General features: G+C 38.7%; 1 protein-coding gene across 7 annotated transcripts in view; it reads right to left on the bottom strand.

The window, feature by feature from the left end:
- The window catches only part of LOC101698338 (E3 SUMO-protein ligase RanBP2), a 60,507-nt gene that overhangs the window by 2,134 nt on the left and 45,397 nt on the right, over nt 1-12,976 (bottom strand). For 2 of the 7 annotated variants that reach the window (XM_087204208.1, XM_087204211.1), the window contains 8 exons: nt 12,301-12,378; nt 10,671-10,838; nt 9,539-9,631; nt 9,087-9,265; nt 4,736-4,916; nt 2,221-2,322; nt 1,169-1,314; nt 4-277 (listed from right to left, as the gene is read on the bottom strand). In XM_087204208.1, the coding sequence (XP_087060334.1) occupies nt 4-277; nt 1,169-1,314; nt 2,221-2,322; nt 4,736-4,916; nt 9,087-9,265; nt 9,539-9,631; nt 10,671-10,838; nt 12,301-12,378 (1,221 nt within the window). The remainder of the gene's footprint in view (nt 1-3; nt 278-1,168; nt 1,315-2,220; nt 2,323-4,735; nt 4,917-9,086; nt 9,266-9,538; nt 9,632-10,670; nt 10,839-12,300; nt 12,379-12,976) is intronic. The other 5 variants (XM_087204210.1, XM_087204209.1, XM_004844514.3 and 2 more) reach the window with 5 other exon arrangements.

Genomic DNA, 12,976 nt, shown 5'->3' with positions numbered 1-12,976 from the left:
CACCTGCATAATCTGAGGCAGTCCAAACTAAAGCGTTATTTGAAACATTTAAGGGTTTTAACTCCATTGTTTTAGTAATAACATGGTTTGCACACACTTTAAAGACCTGGTCTCTTCTCATCAGGATCCGGTAATAATTCTTCATTGTGTGCCAGAGAATCTTAATATCTCCAACACCACGCTCCTTCCACTGACTGACATCTCGATCCCATCGATAAAGTTTGGCTCTCTCTTTAAACAAAATTTCTTCATCTTCTTCTCCAGATTTTACTTCCACCTATAAACAGATGATTATTCATAACTGATGCTTGTAATAAATATGCTGGGTTTTTTGTTTTTGTTTTTTTTTGATACCAGGGATCGAACTCAGGATCTTGTACTTGCAAGGCAGACGGCGGAACCACTGAGCTACCAGCCCATAAACATAGCAAATTTTCCCATACCTAAATTTTCTAACATATTTTCTTTGTAATGACATTAACAGATTTTTTTTGGGGGGGTACCAGGGATCGAACTCAGGACCTTACACTTGCGAGGCAGGCACCAGAACTACTGAGCTAAATCCCCAGGCCAATTAACAGATTTTTTAAGTATGAAAACTGATGCTAAGACCCTAAGACTGGGAACACACCTGTTTTGGTGGAAGCAGCAAAGATCTACTTTATCTTTATATGGTTTGCTACTATGGAGCATTCATTCTCCCCCTAGAAATTAAATGCCTTCCTTTCTAGGTCAGAAGAAGTTTCAAAAAGTGCTGATTCTTGAAAAGATAATATTAACCAATGACAAACTGAACAATGACAAAAATAATTTTCATCAAAAAATACTCTTATTTTTAAAACATGCAAAGGTTATTTCTTATTGAAAAGTCTTTGACCAAGTACAGGAACTTATTTTGGTCTCCAGAATTATGAAAACATGGTATTTTAACATACGAAAAAATTATTTACTTCCTCCCAACAATTACATAGGTAGCTCAGTGATAGAGCCCAGCACACACAAAGACCTGGGTTTGATCCCTATCCCTATCACAGCACACACACAGGTTGGACTTCTAACAAGAAATTCTGAAAGAAACAACACTATCCCTACATAACAAGCAAGGCTAAGTTTTAAACTTAAATTGAAAAATATGCTACAAGTAAAACTTTCGTCCCTTGATATTTACCTCTGGCAATGACACTATTGGTTCAAAATGGATATCTTCACTATGAACTACTTCTTCATCGCTACCGTCTTCATCTTCACCAACTTTACGGGTTGACTGTGTTCCAAACACAGCTGCTCCAGTATTCGCCCACTGGAAATTTTTATCTGGTAAATAAATTAGGATATTTAAACAATGGAATATATTCTTATTAAAAACTGTTTATCCAATTTAGATTACTTTATCAATGCATCTAATCAACAATGTGATATACACATATTAACAATGTTAAAAATATTGTGACAATTTCAATTCCTATATATAGGAATAAAGCTAACTGTAGAAGACTTATGGTTTCAAATACTATCTCTAACCATATAACAAAGACAATGAGTTGATCTGAAACTAAATAAAAAATACAAACAAAAGTACAGACAAAAAAAGCTTTGATGAAATGACAAGCAAATTCCTGTCAAACTGTAAGAACAAAGTATTTTTTAAAAAGGCTGGTGGGTGATCTCACTGAAAAGAGTAAGGAAATGGTGCAGCAGAGAATGCAGGGGCCAGACTCCTCCTGGTACTGCCAGAACATTATGTGAGGAGGATGCAGTCAATATAGCAATTCTCATTTGGTGTCTTTTGCAAATAATTATACCCAAATGTTACCAAAATGGATTAAAAACAGAAACACCACTGGTAAGATGTGTAATATAATCACATATGACAATATATAACAATCATATAACAATAATATACATTAGCACAATAAATTATAACCCTAATACTGAAATCCAAATCATCTTTAAAAAATCTAAATGTATAGTTGAAAGAATGTTACTAAAGTTAGGTATATTCCAAAACTGAGAGATAGTTTTGCAGTCTTAATTATACAAATTAAGAGAAAATTCTTACAGTTATATTATTAATAAAATGTAGAAAACCTTCATTAAACACTAAATAAATGGAAGGGAGGCTGATTTACTTAGTTACAACACTGGAAAACAAAAGATTATTTCCTTTTGTTCTGAATGATTCTGTAACATGGTCATTAAAATCTCTCCGCTTGATCTTACCTTTAGAACCAAAAGCAAAATCCCCAGAATTACTAGAGGCCAAGTCTGCAAATGACAGTCCTGTACCACATCCAAATCCAAATGAAACTGTTTTGTTTTCTACTGGAAAAGAAAAAGAACAATTTACTATTTAATTTAATATACACTGAACATCAAAGCTTTACCAGGACGCAGAAAAAGTACTGGACCGTCTACACTATTCTGATAAGTTATTATAAACCTAACAAGTACTACTCCCAATGAAGGCCGTAATACTACACCAAATGCATGCCAGAAATCAGTGAGATGTGGAGTTACCTACACTAAGCTGGATATAAAACTACACAGCTTTTGCTGTGTAGTCTTTTACATTTTTTTTTTTTGAGATGAAGTCAGCTATGTAGTTCAGGCTGGCCTCAAACTCATGATGATCCTGCCTCAGCTTCCCAAGTGCTGGGATTACAGGTGTGTGCCACCACACCCAGTTTAGTCTTTAACATTTTTTAAAAATTAATTTTATTGGTACATTTTAGGTATACAATATAATGACACATTCATCATTGGAAATTTGTATCTTTATGTAATCTACCTTGGTTCTTATTTTTTCCCCATTCCCCTGCCCTCTCTTCAACCCCTCCACCCCTCCCTGTTTACAAAGACTTTGTTTCCATTTTTTCATTTTCTCATATTAATTCCATTCCCTTCTTTCCTTTCCCCTATCCCTCCTACTTCCCCCTCCCCTTTGCACCTTTTCTTCCTATTTCACATTAGTCTTTTACATTTTAAAACAAGAAATCAAAAGCAGAATTTTAGGGAATATCTATATAAAAACTTTCAATGTTCTATATTATAAATAAGCTCATAAAAATCAAATGTCTCATTATACTTGGTCATCAAAAGTTTAGAGGGAAAAAAAAAAGTTTGGGAGTCGCCGCCTGCCCCATAAGCGCAAGGACCCAAGTTCGATCCCCGGTACCAAAAAAGAAGTTTGGGAGTCTTGTCTGAATTTTATTCAGGTTTAGCTGATCTCCGACATTGCTATGCCTCAGTTCATTCATCTGAAAATGTAGAGGTTTTACATGTGAAGTGTCCCGGCCCACGGGTAAGTCAACGGAGACCCTAGAGGGGGAGTGAGAATGACAAAGGACAGGGGACACGAGAGATGGAGACAAGACAGGTTTCTGATCAAGTCTCGTTTATTGCGGAAGCTGCTACAGCATATATACCGTAGGGCTAGAGGGAGGGAGCAAGGGGAGGGTACTGAGGCTACTTCCTTGTTGCCGGGTAGACTTGCAGCAGGCTTAGACATGCCCGTAAAAGGCACTCAAGAGTACTAGTGGGGGGCGGGGGGTCAAGGCCCCCCACAGTGAAGTTACCCTCCTCTTCTAGTGTATTAAAAATAAGCACCTATGGGGCTGGGGATTTAGCTCAGTGGTTCCTGCACCCATCTTGCAAGCGCAAGGTCCCGAGTTCGATCCCCATACCAAAAAAAAAACCAAATTAAACACCTATAAATGTACCACTTCTGACTTATTTTGAACCTTTAAAAAAGGTAATGTAGACACAATGCAATGTATAAAGCAAAATAATTTATAGACACTTCCTCTATATCAAAAAAATAAAAAATGAAAATGGAAAATCAGGAAGAGAGCAATACCAAATATTAGTTATTCTGCATACTTAATTTAGCAACCTTTTAAACCTGTGGAGACATTTAAACCCCTATTACAGTACCTCTACTTCATATGTAACTAAAACATTCTGGATAGGTGAATGGTAACATAACTAATTCAATTGTGATTCTAATAAATTCAGTTAAGATTCTAATAAAAATACTATCACAAAGGAAGTTATTGAGGAAGCAAACCCTTGTCTTTTGTGCCCAGCTAGGTCAGAGTCACAATAATTTCTATTCCCTAATAACCGTAACTCTAACAACAGAAATCCCAGCTGCTATCACTGTTGGCAAGACAGTGTGATTTTTCTGATTATCACTCATACCTTATGGCCCTTGATACAGCTTAAAATTTGTTTTCAAGCCTAGCACGGTGGGGCACACTGTAATCCCAGCTACTCAGGAAGCTAGGGCAAGAAGATAGCAAATTTGCCAGTGTGGGCAACTTAGTGAGACTTTGTCTCAAAAAATAAGAAGGGCTTGGCCAGGCATGGTGGCATACATCTGTAATCCCAGGACTCAGGAAGCTGAGGCAGGAAGATCGCCATGAGTTCTAGGCTAGCCTGGGCTACACAAGGAGTTCAAGGCCAGTCTGAAGTACATAGTGAGATTCTATCTCAAAAAACTAAAAAACAAAACCAAAAGAGAAGGGCTAGAGATGTCACTCAGTGGTAGAGTGCCTGCCTAGCATATGTGTGACCCTGGGTTCAATCCCCAGTGCCATAAAAATCATCACCACCATCATCTTGTTTTCAAGTGAGTTTTTAGGATGTACCTTTAAAAGTTTATTTTCAGGTCCATCTTCTCAAACTTACAGCTATGTTATATAATGAATGATAAAATACACAGAGCAACTTTTACCTTGGCTTGCAGATTCTGTGTCAGTTTCTGTTCTGGCAGACAAATCCACAGGCTTGTCCACAGTCCCAGAGGAAAGATGTGGCGAAGTGGTGGCTTTGGTGACAGGATCTGGTACAGCCAGTGTGGTCCCAGCTGAACACACACCATCAGTTGAGCTGGTTACATCCTCCCTCTGGGACTTCTGCAAAGAGGTGACAAGATACTATGCCATTAAATACTGATAAAAAGGAGGACACAACCTACTTCAGAAGACACTAAGGATGTAGACTTCCAGATGATAAATATATTTCACTCTATCATTCCCCAAACCTACAGCTAGATGCCTGCATTGAAACACAGAGTGCAGTGGTGATGAACCTACGGCACATGTGTTGTTTTCCTTTTAAAATGAAAGATGTTAATGTATGAACTGTTTTTTCTAAACTAGAACTTCAGTACTTGGGTTTAACTGCAGTGTTGGCACTCTGCGATAATAAGTAGGTTTTGGGTTGTAGTTTGGGCACTCGTCTCTAAAAGGTTTACCATCACTGACATAAGGGCAACCATACTAAGGCCCTGAAAGGAGGATGAACAAGGAACACAAGAGGGTAAAGTGTCACAGGACTAGAGAGAGAATCTGGCGGTGAGACACACGTTGGCACTTTTCTTCCTCCCCTACAGTCCAGCCTGGGTGCCAGAGCAGCCCAATAAACTGGAACTGCCAACGATGCAAACAAACAAAATTCCCCCAAAACCCAGACAACAGGGCCAGAGATTTAGCTCAGTGGTTCCGCCACCTGCCTCATAAGTGCAAGGACCCAAGTTTGATCCCTAGTACCAAAAGAAAAAAAACCCCAGACAACAGGCTTTGGTCAGAGGAGGGAGTGTGCATCAAATGACCTACAAGTTAAAACATCCAACTATGAACTTTAAAGAGGCTTTGAAAGTAATTGTTCCAAGAAGAACAAACTCTTAAAGCAAGTGAAGAGATAGAAATTTGCAGCAAAGAAACAGAAGTTATTAAAAAAGAACCAAATAGAAACCTTACAAGTTAAAAGTATAATAGCAGAAATAAAGTTCCTAGACCCTGAACCAACAACAGCAGAATACACATTCTCCACAAGCTCACGTGGAACATTTACCATGAAGACCAACCACACTCTGGGGCTGGGGTGCAGCTAAGTGGTATAGCACTTGCCTATCGTGCATGAGGCCCTGAGTTTGATCTTCAGCAACACCAAAGAAACAGAATAAAGAAAAAAAGAAGCTGGGTCTGGCTGGCAGAGCAAGTCTATAAACCCAGCACTCTGGGAGGCTGATACACAAAGATTCCAAGTTTGAGCTCAGCTGGGCAACTTAGCAAAATCTTGTGTCAAAAAAAAAAACCAGGTTGGAGATTAGCTTAGTGTGAAAGCCCTGTATTCAATCCCAAGTATTACAAAATAAAGGGAAAAAAAACCAAATTCTGGGCCATAAAACACAACTCAACAAACTCAATACAAATCCCACAAAGCACAGCCTCAAACTATAATGGAAATAAACCTGAAATCTCCGACAGAAACGTTAGCTAGAAAAATCCCAAACTATTTGGGGACTACACACACATTTCTAAATAATACATGTCAAAAAAGAAGTTTCAAGAGAATGTAGAACAATAAAATTTTAAATACAAATTATCAAAATTCGTAGGGTACACTAAAAGCCAGGATGGGAATGTTTATAGCAATGAATGCATAAATTTAAAAAAAGATCTAAAACAAAAATCTAAACTTCTACTTTACCGGGCCGGGGATTAAGCTCACTGGCAGCATGACTGCCTTACAAGCACAACGTCCTGAGTTCGATCCCCAATACCAAAGGAAAACAAAAAACTTCTACTTTACCAAACTAAAGAAAGAAAAGCAAGATAAATTTACAGCAAGATAATAAGATCAAAAATCAACGAAATGAAAAATCAGTACAGAAAACTCAATGAAACCAAAAGCTGATTTGTTGAATACATCAGTAAAATTGATAAACCTGTTTCCAAGCTAATCAAGAAGACACAGATTAAATCAGAAATGAAATCAGACCCAACACTATTGATTCAGTCCCATTAAAAGGGTAATAAAAAAGTATCAGACATGGCTGGATGCCCACAAACTTGATCATTCTGATGAAATGGGAGCCAGTGCCCGGAAGGCACAATCTTTCAAAACTCAGAGGAGGAATAATCTCAACAGGCAGCAAATCGTTCTGCAGAACACAGTAAGTGTATACACTTACTGTTAGGTGTCCCTCACACTTCACAGGAAGCGCAGTACCTAGATTGGGCCTGCTTATACTCTGAAGCGCACTCTGGGTCAGGACACACAAGCAGGGGTTCAGGGACAGTGGCGGGCACGCCCTCTGGTGGCAGATGTTGATGAGAGGCTGTGGCTAACTGGGGTGGGTGGCACAAGGAAAGTTTCTGTTTTCCTGTGAACCTAAAACTGCAAGTCTCCTTTTTAAAAGTTCCACTAGAGGAGTCAACAGCAGATTTGAGCTGCCAGAAAAAAAATTAAGACACTGAAGATAAACTCAGATTATGTAGTCTGAGGACTCTAAAGAAAAAGAGAATGAAGAAAATTGAACACAGCTTTGAAGATTTAAGGTAATACCATTAAGCAGAGCATCAATATGAAAAATGAGGAACCAGAGGGAGAGGAAGAGGACAGAATATCTGAAAAATGTCTGAAAACAGCCATTGAAGAAAACCAATGTACACATACAAAAAGCTTTATAACTCCAAGTAGGATAAACTCAGACACACATGTAGCAAGATCAACCAAGAAAAAGTAAGAAGATGGAGCATTTCAATGTTGAACCTACAAACATTAAAAGACTAATTAGGGATTATAAGGATCAACTGTACACACATGAATCTGACACCAATTCCTTAAAAGACGCTGTCCTGTCACCAGTTCAGAGTGGGGAGGTTCATATGAGATACAGGCAGCCAAAATGTCAGAAGATGCCTTGCTCTCAGCTGCTCAGCTCAGCTCATCTTGTCTGCCCGGCTGCCCAGGTGCCAGCCGTCACCCGCCACCCATTTCTATATATAGCTGTACACTCATCCAGCAGACCCTAGCTGGTCTGCATACTCTCACAGCAGTCTAGATTTATATAGTAGAAAAGAACACAAGAGTGGCTCTGTGCCAGTATCAGCCTGGGTATATGGGCTATTTACTCTGAGACCATGAGGTGCGTCTGCACTGGAGTCCTGCTAACTCAGGCCTTATGGTTCCCTAGAAACAACCCCCCCCCACAGCTTGAACTGTAGGGTAGCCATCTTTGGCTTTTCTCTACAGACACAAATTACTAAAAGCCACTCAAGAAAAAAGGATATCACTTGAATGAAATCCTAAATAGTGCTTCTATTCACTGTTATTTTGAAATTCTTAAGAAAACTCTAGACTCATATGGGTCCACTGGCTACCAATCATTAAGGAGAAATGGTTCCAATTTGAGATAATACTGCTTAGAAAATAGCACAGGAAATGTTTCCCAATCCATTCTATGATGCCCACATTAACTCTTATTTAGGAGGTTAAGATGATACCAGAAAACTATTGACCAAGATCCCTGATGAACATAAATCCACAAGTTGTGATAAAATGCACACAAATTGAACCCAAATGCATATAAAAATTATAATATACTATGACCAAGGGAAGTTTATCCCAGGTTTGCAATGTTGGTTTTCTGAACATTGAAAAAAATTGTCACTCACAGATTTATGATCACAAGATTTGACAATATTCTTTATTTAAAATAAAAACTCTAGGGCATGGTGGCACACACCTATAATCCTAGCACTCAGGAGGCTGAGGCAGGAGGATCACTGTGAGTTTGAGGCCAGACTGGACTACACAGTGAGTTCACGGCCAGCCTGAACTACCTAGGAGACCCCGTCTCAAAAAGGAAAAAAAACCAACTAAACTGTGGGTGATGGTGTGTGACAATATATAATCTTAATGTTCCACATAAAGAGTTTCTTTGTACCTAAAGAATCCTGGTTAGCAGGTCAAGGTGGCACATGCCTGTAATCCCAGCATTTGGGAGGCTGAGGCAGGAGAACTGCCACAATTTCAAGGCCAGCCTGAGCTATATAGTAAATTCAAGGCCAGCCTGAACTACACAACAAGACCTTGTGTCAAAAAATAAAACAAAATGAATCACGGTCAGGTTTTGACTGGTACCGTCTTGAATCTCCAACTCAATCTGGGGAAATGTCACCCACTAGCTATGCAGAGTGTTTCGTTTTTCTACTCATCTTCTCTACCTGCGAGCCACAACCTGTTACCACCACGTGATGAGAACGTGCTAGCAGAGACTAGGGTGGTGGTCTCACCTGGGCTTCCTGTGCCTTCTGGAGCTCAGCCTCAAAGTCCTCCCCACTTCCATTGTCCTCCTCAGTATCACTGCAGACTCCACAAAAGAAAGTCGGTGGAAGCTTTAATGTATCTGCTTTTGCCTTCTCTTCAACTGTTGGCTTCTTTTCCCAAACAATAACACACTCTTTCTCATTATCTGAAAAATCCATACAACACAGGCAAAAGAGAAAATCAGATGAAGCGTAACTACTCAAGAGTCTTCAATACACTCCACACACCCAGCCAATGCTAATGGAGACCAGGACCACCAAAAGGCCAAAATGTTGTTCACACAGTATTAGTTTTAAATATTTTCAGTTACCATGAATGCATTACACAAATAAAAGCAATGACAGAAATGATTAAATCATGTGGTTCCTTTTAATAGAGTTGTTTAAAACATTATTTTGCCATTTTAAACCTAACATACCTGCTAGATTTTCTTCCAATGGCCTACATTTTTCTGAATCATCCAGATAGAGTTTTCCGTTTAGTTTCTTGACCGCCATTTCAAAATCTTCATCTTAAAGTACAATTGATAATATTAGATAAAAGAATGTCTAGTCAAATTCTGAGGGCTTTCAGCCACCAACCCGGGATTATGTCCAGCTTCCCGTTCCCGGTCCTCGAAGAACCCTGTCCTGCCAATCCAGGCCCCAGCCTCAGCAGTGCCCTCCATCAAGGCTTCTGGCTCACACACCCTGCATGCCTGGCCCCCTCCCCTACACCACTGCCTGACTGATCCTACTGGGTCTATTTCTGAGAATGTAAACACCCACTTAGGAACTCTACTATGGCACGAAATGTTCTCCATCATCAGAACTGTGTCTGCCTTCTCTTTCTCTCCTAAACCTCCAAGACTTCTGGAAAATTATGATTACTTTCAATTCCCTCAAAACACTTGCCCAGCACATAACAGCCATCCAAAAAATGCTTGTGTGATGAATACCATTCTTCTGATCACTATACTCATTGGTTATTTACATGTACACTTAGGGTAAATGTCTACCTGTAAGGAAATCTTTGAGAAGTCTTGAAAGCAAGCTTTTAAATCAAACCATACTCCAACTACTCAGCCATAAAGAATGAGAAACTAGAGTCATTTATAGCTAAATGGATGCACCTTGAGGTGATAAATAGGACACACATGTGTAAATACCGAACAGTTTTCTCTAGTGTGAGAAACTTACAGTGTAAATGAGGACTAAAAGGTAAAATAGATAATGTGAAATAAGAAGAAAAGGGGCGAAGGGGAAGGGGAAGTGGGAAGGGTAGGGGAAGGGAAAGAAGGGAATGGAATTAGTATGAGAAAATAAAAAATGGAAACAAAGTCTTTGTAAATAGGGAGGGGTGGAGGGGTTGAAGGGAGGTCAGGGGAATGGGGAAAAAATAAGAACCAAGAGAAACCATGTAAAGGTACAAATTTCCAATGGTGAACGTCATTATATTGTGTATCTAAAATGTACCAATACAATAAAATTATTTCTAATTTAAAAAATAAACCATACTCCAATTACTCATATTAACAGGGACAAAATGCTTTTAAAATATAAAGAATTTACCATTTTCTTCATCTTCACTAACATAATCTGGTCTATTCTTGTAGCAGAAAAAGGTGGGAGGAAGCTGAAGCCTGGCTGCCAGGGCTCTTTGCTCAGGAGTAGGGGTCAGTTCATATACAATGACAACTTCGTCATCTGAGGCAGCAGGTTCAGTGGTTTTCTCCTCTGCTGTAACACAAGTCAAAAACAGAAACTGATAAGGATTAAGTGTTAAGCAACCATCAATATTCTGACTAAAAATGAAAGACCATGGCACTTGTTGACAGGTTATGAAAGCATGATGACAAAAACACACACACTCTGGTGCAGCCCACAAGCTCTGATTGTCATGAATCAGAATTAGCAGCCTGACTTACTGTTCTATCCACAAAACTCTTAGAGAACACAGAATCTATTTAAAACCCAAAAAATCCTTTCACTTACTAGTTGTTGAAAACAATCACTAGTTTACATAATTTAACATTTGGCATTCAAACAATTCAGCAAAATACCCATGCACTTAAAACTGAAAAAAATTCTTAAAGAAATTATAAGTAAATGTTAGTATACATATGAAACTAACCCAGGGCCAAACCTGATTAGTTCCTAAGTTAATGGATGCCAAGGATGGCAAGTAATCAGAGTTGCATTCAGTTTTGCATATTTCCAAACATGTTACTAGATAAAATTAAATAAAAATTATCATCCTATGACTAAGGAATCTAAGAAAATTTCTATAGCTGAAAACAACCCTCTCCACTCTCCAATGGAAGGGCAAAAAATTAAGGGGGAGAAAATGAATAGTATATGCAATCTGTTGTGGTCTGTAAAGAATTTTTGGCCAAAGGAAGTGATAAAGCAAGCTCATCCTAAAGCATTCCATATACCCACTGGTGCCAGAGAAATATTCTGGAGTATAAACATACATACTGGATGTGTTCACTTTCCTACAAGCATAAGAGAGTCTAAGAGCTACCTTAGCTTATAACAGTTGGCATGTTTTAGGAATGAAGGCCCCAGAAACCTAGGACTGGCACTCTGTCACTGCACTTGTCTGGCATGCTCAGGGTTAGTACTGGACAGTAACAGTGAGTAGTCATTTCCCAACTTTGCTCTTGAAGGTCTCCCACAGATCACACCATCCTGCTGTTCCAGTGCAGCAAAAAATTTACTTCTACCAATGATCTGTGCTACATATGTAATATACAACAAAACGGTGACTGTTCAAATGAGATCTACTTTCAAATACAGTATTATCCTACACCATATACAAACAAAAGTAAATTCCGAAAGGGACATATATTGAATACATGCTGCTGCCACTGCACTTGAATGCTGGCAGGCATCAGTGGCTAAAGACAAAGCTTGGACAAAACACAGGTCTTCATTAAGCAGCATTGACAATAGAGCAATGAAGTACAATAATGCAGCAAAAAAAGAATGCAATGAAAAAGCATAGCCAGCATCCTGTTAAATTTAAAAAAACAGCATTAAAGGGTGAGACACCACCAGTCAGAAGGTACTTTGCTTAAAATTGCATTCTCTACCATGCACACTGTAGTATATTAAGCACTAAATTTCATACAGCCCTGGTTACTCTGCTAGAGAAAACCAGCTGCTTCAGTGCACACAGAGAACGCTCACTCTGTACCTGCGCTCTCTGGCTGGGAGGAAGGGGAGCTGGTCCAAAAAGCCATTGGATTAGATTTAAAAAGGCTAAAATTAAATCCTACAAAATAAAAGAGTATTTTTGAACATCTTGGGAAACAATATGAGTATGATTTTAAAATATAAAAAGCTAGAATCCCTCAATTAATACCAATATAGTTTCTTACGTGTTCATGTATATAGTGCTTTCATTATTTGCTGCTCATTTAATAAATAGGCAAGACTAACCCATGCAATGAACAAATGTCTCAATACTATACACTGTAAATAATAAGAAAATATATTAGTAACTGTGAAGGATGAACACTTTCTTGAAAGGCTCAAGCTGGCTGTGGTGACACAGGCCTGCAATCCCTGCTAGTTGGGAGGCAAAGGCAGGAGGATCATTAAGTTTGAACCCACCTAGGGAATTTAGCAAGACCCTGCCTCAAAATAAAAACAAAAAGGACTGGGGATGTAGTTCAGTGCTTTCTGGGTTCAATCCCCATTACCATCCCCTCAAAAAATTCACACTAATGCTCATGATTTATATCCATCTTTATACTATACTGGATTCTTTTTGCTTGCTCACCCATGACTTAAATATCTTCTAGTTACTGAAATCTCTTAACTTACCCACAATCTGTTACTGTTTGAATATTCACAGGTAAAATTATTTA

The sequence above is a fragment of the Heterocephalus glaber genome, unplaced genomic scaffold (assembly GCF_053883595.1).
Source record: "Heterocephalus glaber isolate CG9 unplaced genomic scaffold, H.glaber_assembly_v1.0 deba00000470, whole genome shotgun sequence".
Lineage (NCBI taxonomy): Eukaryota > Metazoa > Chordata > Mammalia > Rodentia > Bathyergidae > Heterocephalus > Heterocephalus glaber.
This window is presented reverse-complemented; position numbering and strand designations above follow the sequence as displayed.